The following is a 12906-nucleotide window of genomic DNA, read 5'->3' as shown; positions in this document are numbered from 1 at the left end:
CCACCTAGCTCATTACTCTATTTCTGTCAGTAACCAAAAGCGAGTGTCTTGGGAAAAATGTAAGAACAGGGCAATTGTATAGTGTTACTCTGTCAAAATACTTTCACTCCCCTCAGTAACTTCTGGTTCATGGACACACTGAGCCAGGGTTGGCATCTTTGCATTTAATAACCGTTAATAGATTTCTCTTCAATGGGTTTGTCTAAGTATATAGAAAAAGGGGGCATGTTTCTATCCTCAGTAGATCTTTTGCTTCAACTAATTAGCACTAATTATTGCTAGTTATGGTGAGTGTCAGTGTTTGATGGAAGCTAGGGCAAGAGATACCTGTTAGCTCAATGTATGTGTGAGTATGGGAAATAGGGGAAAGGTGGAGCTGGACCCAGAAGCCCAGTGTGAATCTGGTTCAACTGTTACTGAGCTGAGACCCTGATTTAATTTTCACATTACCACAGGAGCCAGAAGAGAGCCTGGGCAAGTCAAGCAGGTAGATTTTAAAATCTGAATTAGGTTGCAAATGCCTTTGAGGCTGGACCTTCATTTTCTCTGCAAGCAGTTTTAAGTAATGTCTAACTTCTAATGACAGCATGCCTAGATGTGGTGATGAAGTTTCCACTGAAACAGTTTAAATGGAGAACTTGGATTTGTTGAGCTTAAAATGTTTTATTCGAGATGTCTTGGGTTATATAAAAATTCTGCAAGCTACCATCCCACCATAGAATGAATCCAGGGAACCAAATGTGATGCCTAGGCTTCCTGTACTTAGAGAACTGAGTCTGAGGAATAAGATGATTGACAGAAGTCAGCATGTTGAGCAGAGAGCTGCCTAGGCTAAACAATATGCTAATGAGTCCACTAATGAGCTGGAAGGAGGTGCCTATTTTTTCTTAGGATTCTCGGGTGAGAAACATTTCCTGGAACTAGGGCTGACCTAATTTGCATGCCTTTCTCCCAAGAAACAGAGCAACACAGGAGTTTTGTGGTTAACGCAGTCTGTATTCTGCTCATTTCAGACAGGCCTTGAGTTCTCTGACATATCCAGGTGAGTGTCCTAATTAGGACTAACTGCCTGGTTATTCTCACATGGCTCTTTCCCAGTCTTTCTAGCTGAAGTTGTTTCTTTGTGAACGAATAATGACAGCTTTTAATTGGCAATGAAGGAGGAAAGGGATAGAGGTTGTACTGAGTTATCACTGAACGACTGAGTTGTGTGTTGCAAACATGAAAATAACACATACAATTCTAGGGGGCATTAAATTATTTATTCTTGGTAGAGAYAAGGGAGATAGCATTACCACAGTATGAAAGATTGGTAAGCTTTATTCAGCGCTGTAAATGCTGAGAATGATAACTATGATGTTCAATCAAAGACAAATTGAAACAGGAGATGATGCAGAGAACTACTAGGATGAGCAGGAGGAAAAGCAACCTATTGTATGAGAAGAAACTACCAATCGTGGTTTGCTAATCTAGAGAAGAGGATAAAAAGATGTGGCTGGCACAAAGAAAGTCAGTAAAAATGGATCATAAAGTCACCTAGGCTAGAAACTAGAAAGATACTAATGAGCTGAGAAGTGTGATCCGGAATAGCCTTACAAAGCAGGTGGCGGGCAAGGCAAGCTGCATTGTTTGTTTGGCACTGGCTAAACTTCTGGAGAGGATGTGGGATACGACAGAAACAATGCTGGATTTGAGAAAAGCATTTCTTATTCCAAGAGACAATTCAGCGATGACTCTGCTTACTTCCTTCTAGTTGTGTCTCAGTGCCTCTGCTGGGTTCTGTTGTTACTATGGAACAGATGTAGGAGCTAAGAACTCCCTCGGAAATTATGTTAATGATGTCCTGAGAGACGACTTTAACATACTTCTTTTATTTCCTTCCTTCTCAGTATGTGAGAGTGGCCATAGCTAAAAATGAAATGTGGAGCAAGGTTTATTTCTAGTCTTAATGGTGTTGATTTTCTTCTCCCCCAGCATGTACAGCATTAGTGGATAGTGAGTTAGGATACTTTTGCCTCCCAATGAGACAAGCAGGGAGTGTTGGCAGGGGGGAAGGTATGGTTGCTTCTCTCTGCTGTTATGCATGGTCTGTTTCTTACCTTCTCCTGGTGTTTTGCAATGTCCTTCAGCTTCCCCTATGGGTATGCTACAGTTCTTTGAGGCTTTTTCTCTCTTATGCAGAAATTTTTAAATTTGCTGAGTGTTGGAAAGGCTTGGGGTGGGGGGGGGGGAGAGATGTAGGGCAGAGGTCTGGGTGGAAGTTCTGATGACCTCTCCAGGCCAAACTTCTGTGACAAGGCACTATTGTCAGTGTCCCATGTCAAATTTTATTCACTCAAAGAACATCAAAGCAGGACCAAATCTGACTGTTCTATATCTTATCTTTGTCATTGAGTACTAGTTGTACTTTCTCTAGTCCAGTGAATACTGTTGTTTGCGTCATGCAAACCCACTTAAGAGTACTCAACAGCCTGCCATTTGCAGCACTTTCCTAAGGAGACAGGGAAATGCTGAGCTCACATGCCTGCTTGAAATTGGTCAGAGTGGGGATTCAAAGCTTAGATTTCCTGTACTCCAGGATAGGGGATGCTCCAGTAATGAGCCTAACACAATCATAGGATAATTTAGGTTAGAAGGAAGCTTCAGAACTAATCTAGACCAACCCTGCTCAGAGCAAGTCTTAATCAGATCAGGTTGCTTAGGGCTGTGTCCAGTCAAGTCTTGAACATCTCCAAGGATGTAGATCTCCCAGCCTCTCTGGGCAACAGGTCTGTGTTGTGGGTGTGGAAATACTGTCATCATCTACGTAGCTAACAAGTTCATAGCTCAAATTTAGGAGCCTGTTTCCCACACAGCCAATGGAGCAATGCAGAAGTTCTCAGAATAGGAATTAAATATACTAGACTGAAGCACTGATATGTTAGTGACCTGGGTCATACATGTATCTTATTTAGCTAATGGGCTGAATCCAGAAACACAGCCCCTAAACACACAGACTACTACGTATCCAGGTTTTGCTGAAATACCTGGCACAAACACAAGGCATACAGCAACTGCACAGTTACAGAAGCTGTGTACGTTTGTCACTGACTGTTGATTTGAAGACCATGGTACATAATAGCAGGTTTAGTTGGAAAGCCTATGGAAGTTGCAGGGGTTGCACCACAAGATTGACTAGCGCGTGCACAAACCTAAAAATATTAGCAAAGTACTTGCTAATACGTCACAAGTAATGGCACTGAGCTGGTATATGCAGTATGGTTTGTTTTACTTGCATGTGTCATATACAAGCTAAGCACAAATAGGAAGAAGAAAACCTATAAATCAGAGTTGTGCCCAAACTCAGCCAGAAACTGTTCATACAGGCATAGTTCACATTACAGCAAAAAGACGACTAATTGCTAGCATCCGATGTTTTCCTGTAACAAGTCCAGATGGGGCTTTCTTTAACTTCAAGTCTTTTCAGACATAGTGAAGTGTTTATTAATGGGTCAGAATAAAGAACTGTCTTGTAGTATTAAAAAACCAAACATCTCCATTCAGTATATTTAAGTGGCAAATATATTCCTCTGGTATTTCAGTGAATGGTACATTATATTCAGCCAACTTTAAATAGGATGATAGCAGACTAGACACCAAGGAAAAAAATCTCAGAGAATTGACTATTTTAGCGGAGCTTTAAATTAATTTTCTATTTCAGCTGATTTGCTCTTATAGTGTGCGTGTGTGTATATAGCTAGTACAAATTATGTAACATTCTTATTTTGGGGCAACACTTGCAAACTTTAAGCAAAGTTTGGACCACTTAAGCCAGTGGTCCAAATATTCAGCAAGGCTGAGAACCTCAGCTCAGTGACGAGCCTCAGTCATCATCTGGCTCTTGCCAAAGAACTGCTACTATTATGCCTCCCTTCCTCTCCCCCCCCCCAACAAACTTATGAAAATGGGAAGACTGAGAATTTATAATTTCCTTTTATTTTCATACTTGCCAGGGTCAGTAAACAGATGATACTAAGTTCTAGCAGATATGCAACAGCTTCATAGTGGTTGAAAAACAAGAGCCTGAGATTACTTTACGCTTGTAACCCAGCAACTGTTATTTTCACTGTTTATTAGTTTTCTCGATGGGTGGTTTGATTGCATGTTTTCCAGCATAGCCTGATTGTACTGAAACTGAGCTATGACTCAGTGGGAATTGCAAATGTACATAACTCTTAATATACTCTAAAGCAAAGTAGCTGGACCATTCCCCTCCTTCAAGTAAGTAATCTTAAGAAGCTGCCATGTTTTCAATGCATCACAAACTACCATATTTGCTTACCATACGGTAGTGAGATCATAACAGCAACTCCATAATTCCTTAGCCTTTTTAACACAAGTGGAAAGTCTGATTCTTCTTCCAATCTAAAAAATACTATGTTTATAGCAAGAGGAGACTTACCATTCAGTTTTGGGGGGTTTTTTTTGTTGTTTTTTTAAGCACGTGTATTACAGTTACTAACAAAGATAACAAGGTCATCTTCACTGCTGTTCTTTTTTTCCTCAACATACGTGTTGGGGCGTTAAGCATGAGAACAGACCAATGTAATGATGGAGATGCTACTTTCCTGCTCTGCTTATGATGTATTGTGATGGATGTCATGATTTCAGTCTATTTTAAAAGAATGTGCTTGGAAGTAGTGATCTAGTGGTAGCAGAGATCTGATGCATTCAGCCTGCTCATAGACAGCATCTTTCCCAGAGAGCAGACACACTTACCTGAATAGAAACGCCTTGTAGGAAGATCAAGTTTACAGTGCAAGAGCAGGAGGGTTGCTCTGTTTCCCCGGAATCCCCAGTAAAGACAGTAACCAAAACTAGGCCAGAGAAGTTAACCTGGCAGGACAGAATCTGAGCCCTCCTGTAATACAGCAAAGGACTGCTGTTCAACCCACATAACCCTTCAAGTCCCATTCTTCAGCAAACAGGCAAGAAAGATTTAATTTATTCTTTGGCAAAAAACACAAAATTCATCACTCAAGTTTAACTAAAGGATATTTTTTTATTCCCCATTAAGACAGTCTGAAGGACATAACTAAATATTGGAAACCCCACAGAAGGGCACATACAGTGAATGTGGTGAAGTAATATGTGAACAGCCCCAGGGGTTTGAATAAGGTAGGATCATCAGCTAACCAGAGGAAAAAAAACAAGTTAAATCTCTGCCAAAGATGTTGCGCCTTCTCCATTTACACCAAAAAAAGTTTTCAAATCCAACAAAATCCTTGCATCTCTAACAATACATTCAGTCCTGGCTAAAGAGTTTAACAAGATGGCAACAGGACAACTATAATACAAAACTTTCACTACTACGCTCTGTACACGCCTGTTGTCCAAGCCCTCCCCCAAACCCATGTAATGATGATGCCACCATTATTTGCTTGCTTGCTGGGCCTGCCTGCGGAGGAGGACGTAGATCTTCTCCTTTATCCAGTCTTTATTGTACGGTTGGTATGTCTGAGTGTCAGCACGGTAACTAGAGAAAAGAAAAGCGTTAATGTAATATTAGTCTATCCTGCGGTACATTTTACTAGAGCTTCACAAACAATTAAGCCTCCTCAAGTGTATAAGGCAGAAAGTTGTGTACAGAATATAAGTCATATCAGGAATAAATGGGAATTGCTACTTATCAAAGAGATTTATCCTGTTCCATAAACACCTGTCACCCACTAGATCAGTAAGAACCCGAAACAGAACTTGATGCTCCAAGGACTATTGAGTGACTGTAAAACAGTGTGTTCACATTTAAATTCATGAGTATAATTATTTACGGAGAAAGCAAACAGAACACCTTAATGTTCTAGAGCTCAGAATTAAGCATGGTGCCATTAGGAAACATCATCTAATTTGTCTTAATGAGACAAACACTCAGTTTAACTAACTCAAGCAAGCGTTCAGCATTTGAAGTGTTACACCTATGTTTGGAATCTTTATAAGACCCCACAGACTAATTTTCTTCGCTAATCGGGGATAGGTGATCAAAGTAGTCCACTAGCAAGATTTCATGTCAGGCCCAGATTACGCAGCTATTCAAGACACTGTAGAATTGAAGTAGATTTAGATGGAAAAATGAAAGCCAAGTACATCAAGTTATCTGTTGAAATTCATTCCCTTCCTTCCCCCTTTGGTGCTTAAAGCTGGATGAACTTTCTGATGAAGGTGGTACTTTTGGTGAGTGCTTCAAGAACTACTGAAATCCTGTCCAGGCTCTAAATCTTGGAACACATTTTTCTAATCAGATAAAGCGAGTGATGGTCATTGGTAAGAAGCTAAGGATAAATCCAAAGTTGCTTAACTCAATCCAGAATAATTCACTGTTATTACATAAGGGGAAAAAAAACCAAAACAACTAAACATAGTGCACTACTAAGGTAGCAAAAATAAGTGCTTAAGCATTGATAACAGTGAAACCCTTTCTGCGGCCTTGAACCAGAACAGAGGTCTTGTTATTTAAAATCCAGTATATCGGCTCAAGGCTGCAGAAAGGGTTTCACTATTATCAATACTTCAGTAGTTTCACTGCAGTATAAGAAACATTATTTTTCCAGAATGGTTAACGATTTTCAATCCAGTTATAATGCTCCATTGCAAGACCAGATAGCAAGCATTTTAGGGATCTTCATGACCCTAGTATATCACGTGCTATGTATGCCATCTGGTGGWAAACTATAAGCTGAAGTAGAATTTGGCACAACACTAAGTTTACAAGCCTAATTATGAAAGCCACAAGACTGTAGTAGAAAACAGTTGCTACTTCCTAAAGCAAGTAGCTAGCTTCAGTCTGTTAGATAAGCAACTAAAACAAGGCATGTCTTCTTAACTGTATCAGGCCAGCACTATGACATCTGAAGATCAAACATGGCAGAATGTCTAGCAGCAAGATAAACCTGCAGAAAGTGTAATAAGGTTTTATTTACTCTATTGACAACTTTGGTTAACGGACTTTGTAGCAAGTCACTACTAGTGATATAGTCAAATTCTATATGTAAATCAGCATTTACATATAGGCAAAGGTGGTTCAATGTGCAGCTGCACAAATACTGGCACTGGGATTTTAGACACAGCAATACAGTAGCAGGAATACCCATAATGGCTTAAAAAGAGATCCTGGAATTTATGAGCTCAGCAGGCCAAATAATGTTTCTTCTGTTATCTGAGTAACAGACTTGCATCCTTATTCCTACAGAACTTCTGTGAAGTTTCATACCACTGTCATCTCAAACCAAGTTTATGGTATGGAAATTAGCCAAGATCTGGACAAAGTGATTTAGTTACAATGTTAGTTATAGACTAAGTATTGGAATTTAATATTTGATTTTGCAGTGCAGTCAGAATGCAAAGCATACAAGACCGTCTTTGCCCACAGTTTTATCACACAGATGAGAACCACAGATATAATACTGGATTCACAAGAGCAGCCAAATAATTAGCTAGGGCTCTCTGAAAGATTGGTATGTTCCTCAATCACTTAATTAGGATTTACAAAAGGTTCCATCTTGCTGTGTCCTGATAAAAGTAAACAGTTGGCTGTGATGTGCTTCTACAGATTTCTACCATATTGCTAGTATAGTCCTCAGCTGCATAAAATTTGTTAATCTTTTTGCTTCCTTAAAAATCGGACTAATTTCACAAAGGCAGATCTAACGCTGATTTAAATAGATTCTAGCCAGTCTTAATAAAATATGTAGCTGCATTAAACTGTTGGACTTCAATATTTGAAATGTTAGGAGCCTCAGTGTGACTAAAATCCAAGTGGAACTGTTAGTTTCTAAGCTTTCTTAAGAGACTTTATTCTGATGTGGTTCATATTGGTGGATAACATGGTATGCCAGCTGCAATACTGCTGCCTTACTAATACAGTTATTGAAAAAACAGAATTTTACCAGATTCCACATAAAATATTTAAGAGTTTGTATGGAAGACTTCTGATGGGCAAAAGTAGGGAGACTAGTGATCTTTTCTATCCTGAAGTCTGAAAAGTTTATGAGGCACCTCATGTAGGGATTCTGTACAAGCCTGAAGTAAAAAATAGCTAGAAAATAATACACTGAAATGTATTTACTACATATTATGCACAGCAACTCTTAGAAGTAACAACTGTTTCCCCCCAAAGAAAAAAAAAAAGCCATCTCTCCATCCAGAAAAGAGAGAATTTGTCTTTCTCCACCCACAGCTTTCACACAACTGAACTTACACCAGACAGCTGAGGTCTGCCAAGTCATCAATAAAGTCAAACAACTGGCTGATATCATATGTAATGGATGGACTGTTGGGATTCATTCTCTTCAGATGCTCTTCATACATTTTACAGACTCCTACAGAAAAAGAAAAGATCAATAATGCAATATTGAAACTTTATTTGCTGTAAATTCCTTCAGATACTGAACCACAGGTGACAGGAAAGTTTAGAAATGACCAACATTAAAACACAGGTATGAATTACTTATTCAGATTTTGCAGAGTTGAAATACTTTTGTCCTAGTTATCTGTACTGAAACAAAGCACTACAAAACCAGGTAAGATGCATATAAAGAAGCATTATCATGATCTAGTAGAAAAAGTTTTAGTTTTATCACTTCAAAGGCATAATTTTCAAAGCAGTAAGTGGTAATGGAAATCTAAAACTCCTTCTAATTGTTTTAAGACAGAAGATGCAACATATATTCCTACTGTATAAGCATCTGAGAAAGAGAATAAGTAGCATCAAACAAAGCTCCTACTCAGCTCTCTTGAGAGAGACCATTCTTTATTAAAGGGTCAAACAGGGCAACTGATTACCTAAAAGCTAATACTGCCAGCACAAGCTTGTATATGAATTCAGATCAGTTTTGTTTAATGCTAATTTGGATACACTTGAGAAGAATTCAATATTAATGTGAGCACTGAGGTTTTATGTGGTCTTTACTCCAACTTTGTTTGCCTCGCAAAATGTTTTAGAATTAGAATTTTTAATGTTCAGTGAACTTCCACATCTAAATCATACAGCTGTAGTATTTCTATCATCTTTCCAAGCTCATTATCTGTGTCTTAAAGTCACACAGAATTTTTCTCTGGCTCGCATGCCACCAATTTGTAAAATAAATGCAATTATGTACATGCTTTTATATGTTATTTCCAATAGCAATCTTTCCTTTACACGACTAGCAAAAAAATTAATGAGAAAGTTAGGATCTGATCCTGCAATGAAATGCATTCAAACAGATCTCCTGCAGGGCCACCAGGGGGGTGGTATCACCTAATCTCATGAAGTGATGTGGTTTGATCTATTTAAGTCAAAATGAGATTTTTAATACAGAAAGCAAGTTTGAGAAACTAAGGATAACTATTTTTAGCTTGCAAAAACCCTAGTAAACTGAAAGAATGAGACATTTTTGCAATTTTTGTGACTTCTCTTGGGAACAGCAACATGTTTACTTACCAAGCAAGCATTGGGAATATGTCAAAAATGAGGTTTTAACAACAATAGTCCATTATTATGACTACAGAACCAATGATACCCACCTTCCATGCATTCATTCACTGATTCATAATCAGCGTATGTTCTGCCTTCTGGCCTCTTGGTGGGCTGAACAAGAAGAATTGTGTGAGACTGGAGAGAGAGGGGAAAAAAAAAGGCACTGAGTTGCTTCTAAAATTATAAATATTTGAATGAAGTATGAAAAGATTAAGCTAGAGATTCTTTTGGCCACCAGATCATTAGGCAAATTGGGTTGCACTAAATATATCTRTCCCCAGTGTTACTTCATGACACCTATCATACACAACTTTGGCACATAAGGATTAATATGAGGACCAAGATGGCAAAGTTTTCTTAAAACTTGCACAGCTATCACTTAACTCTAAAAACAAGCATCGTATTATAACACTGATCTAGCAATCGAGGAGACAGGCAGTTTTCCTCCAAATGGCACTTAATTTTCATATATGCTATGTTAACAATTTTTGTTTCCAATCAGTTCTATCGATCCTTAGAGTGTATTTTAAAATGCGTAAAATCACTAGTAAAGCACCTATTGTGTTGAAGAAACAGCACAGAAATAGTATTTTCTAGTTAAACAGAAAAGTAAAGCAATAAAAGTCAATGTATAATAGCTATCCAATTAGCACATTCACTTAATTTCATTCTAAATGCAAGCCATTGGTATGATTTTAAATACTGCAAGTAGAGATCAAAGAGAGAGTCCAACTTAACCATCAGTCTCACCTCAAAGATCTTAACGCAACAAGTTGAGTTATTCATTCAATTTCAAAGGAACATAAATTATACAAGAAATCTGCATTTAGTGTTCAAGACTATTTCTTGAAAACAGATGCACTGATTCTTAATACTTCAGTATGTCTACTGAACAGAAATTATGACACAGATAATTGTTCCGAGTGTCAGAGCCTGCAAATTTGTTCTTCTGCAGGAAAGACTTGGGATGTTGTACACTGTGTGGCTTGTGTTACTTTATAATATTTTTCAGTAGGGTACAGAAAGTAATTTGAACAAACAACAGGTAAGATTTTTGAAGTATACACATCCATGACCTAATGAAGAGGTTATAGATCATGGAAAGTTTGCAAGTACATTAGAAAACATCATTTCTATTAGTGTTAATTGAATCCAAAATTTTCAATGCTAATAAATGAGGTGAGCACACAGCACRTAATATTCACACAGACAGCTGCAGAGTAAGCCCCACTGGAAATATAAATACTAAAACATATTATTGGGTTTAAATTAATTAACTGCTGAGAGAAAACTCCTGACCCATGGTTTGGACAGATCAGTTAAGATACTAGTTCTGTACTCAGATGCAGAAAAATGGTAAATAAGTTATTAGGATTTACAAAGAACATACAGGAAAGAGGTAAAGATTTCTATACCATGATTGATAGTATTCCCATGCCTGGAATTAGTTTTCAGTTCTTGAAAACTTTGATCAAGTGCTATTACCAGCAATATCATATTTGTTTGCTGGTCACAGATGACAAGGCTTGGTTCTAAGACTTGCAACTTCAACTTCCTGGGAACATCTGAGCACTAAGGATTCCCGATTAACAATAAGAAATGAGGTGCATCAGCCAGTTTAGGAAGTGTGCTCTAAAAAAACTGTGCTATTTTAGCATCAAAATGTCTTGCAAACTAAGCTTGTGAGATGTTTGATTCAGGTAGAGTTGGAATATTTATCTTTTTCGACCAGACTCAAAATTAAAGAAAAGGCTGGGTTTATTTGACAAAACGTAAAAGAGAACAGATAAAAGAGAACAGACTAATATTTAAAGAATGATATCATAATTGACTGAATTATGTATTCTGTCTTTTGGTGGGGAATAATTTTATGCTGTCTGGCATATAAATACCCAGGCTATCCCGCCTATTCTTTAACTGCTAAATCAATGTGTATGTTCTGACATTATCCCAATAATGAGATTGCAAAACCAAGTATCAGTGGGTTGGACATCTAAGCCAGTTATTTTAAAACTGCAAAATAGAAATTATTTGGGCCTCTGATTTTAAATTATTCATCACTTAAGAAACTTTTCAATATCCATATCAGATATTGGCCTGGGAATTATTACTCATGCTCTAAAAAAAAGCACATCTTTCAGCTTTTCTAAGTGCAAAATAGCAATACATATTGAAAACTAGTTTCTGCAAGCCACTAACAATAATTCTACACCCATCGAGAAACGAACCTAAATTATTGCTAGTATTTTTGATCCTGTTACTGCTGACTTTTTTTTCTCCTCCCTCTACCAGCTATTAATTTCTCAGCTTCCCCTAAAATCTGTGAGGTAAGGAAGAAAATGATAAAAAAAAATCAAGTCATTCATGTTTTTATTGTATACATTATCTTTTAGGATCTGTGATTGCCATAACAAGTRAACTAAAATTAATTTTATGAGAATCAATTGTACTGTAGAATTAATGCATTGCATCTCAAATGTTTAATAACTTCCCACTATTTTACCTTAAAAAAAAAACTTTTAAATGATTTTATGAAATTGCTTCTGCTCTCCCTCCACAGAAGTGCCAAAGAATGACAAACTTAGAAGTTCAAGAGATGTTTCCTCAAACTATTATGAACTATTAAGAATTATTATGCTTTCCTATAAGTATAAATCCTGTTGTTAGGAAAAAGAAAACCAAAACTATGGACGATACAGAAAGCCTTGTGCAATGGGACTAGGTTATCGAGAACAGCCCAATAAGGACTCTTCTTGTTCTGCTGCATACTGTGGGTTTTCTTGCACCTTCCTTTAGAGTGTAATTGTACTGCCTGCTATTCAGTAACAGTAGACAAGATACCACACTGGTTTATATTATATGGATTTTAAACTTTTCGAGAGCTCTTTAGAAAATGCTTTAAGTACATTATTGCAAACATAACCCCGAAAAAAATGCTTAAGGCAGCACTGACAGGCAAACAACAGGGCTAAGAGCTAGTCAACATCTGCCCAAAGGGGCTTCTAGCAACCATAGGGGCTATTCAACAAGAAAGCAAAAAGTGGAAAAGGAAGAGAAGCGAACATTGTGAGGACAAATAAAGATATGCAGTAAATACAGGCAGCATGCCATAAGCACTCGAAGGACTTTCAGGTACTCCTGCTGGCCAGAAGTAGGGGTTTAAGTAGCTTCCATCTTTTTGCTTTGGACAACAGGACAGGGCTCGCGGCCGGCTGCCCCAGCAGGAACTAGCTGAGCGAGCGCTACACAGGCGGACACAGACTTTTGCTGCCGCCCCCAAGGCGCTTCTTCCGCCGAGGCGCAGCCTCTCGCCGCGCCGCACGCACGTTACCAGGCGAGCGCGACAAGGCACCGTGGCCGGCGGGCCTCGGCGCTTCCGCGCGCCGCGCGAGCGGCCTCTCCACCGCGCGGCG

At 38.3% G+C, this 12906-nt stretch overlaps 2 protein-coding genes across 2 annotated transcripts in view; one reads left to right on the top strand and one right to left on the bottom strand.

Annotated features, from left to right (window-relative positions):
• The first annotated feature begins 996 nt into the window (after nucleotides 1-996).
• SLC39A9 (solute carrier family 39 member 9) overlaps nucleotides 997-12906 on the top strand; it is a 39894-nt gene continuing 27984 nt past the window's right edge. The window contains exon 1 of the mRNA XM_026060986.1: nucleotides 997-1042. The gene's annotated coding sequence lies outside the window, so the exon portion shown is untranslated. The remainder of the gene's footprint in view (nucleotides 1043-12906) is intronic.
• ERH (ERH, mRNA splicing and mitosis factor) overlaps nucleotides 5017-12906 on the bottom strand; it is an 8256-nt gene continuing 366 nt past the window's right edge. Inside the window, exons 2-4 of the mRNA XM_026060988.1 lie at nucleotides 9541-9629; nucleotides 8234-8354; nucleotides 5017-5515 (exon numbers count right to left, since the gene is read on the bottom strand). Of these exons, the coding sequence (XP_025916773.1) occupies nucleotides 5413-5515; nucleotides 8234-8354; nucleotides 9541-9629 (313 nt within the window). The 3' untranslated portion in view covers nucleotides 5017-5412. The remainder of the gene's footprint in view (nucleotides 5516-8233; nucleotides 8355-9540; nucleotides 9630-12906) is intronic.

This window comes from Apteryx rowi, unplaced genomic scaffold (assembly GCF_003343035.1).
Source record: "Apteryx rowi isolate R43461 unplaced genomic scaffold, aptRow1 scaffold_173, whole genome shotgun sequence".
Taxonomy (NCBI): Eukaryota; Metazoa; Chordata; class Aves; order Apterygiformes; family Apterygidae; genus Apteryx; species Apteryx rowi.
Note: the sequence above shows the minus strand (reverse complement) of the source record. Positions and strands in the feature narration are given on the sequence as shown.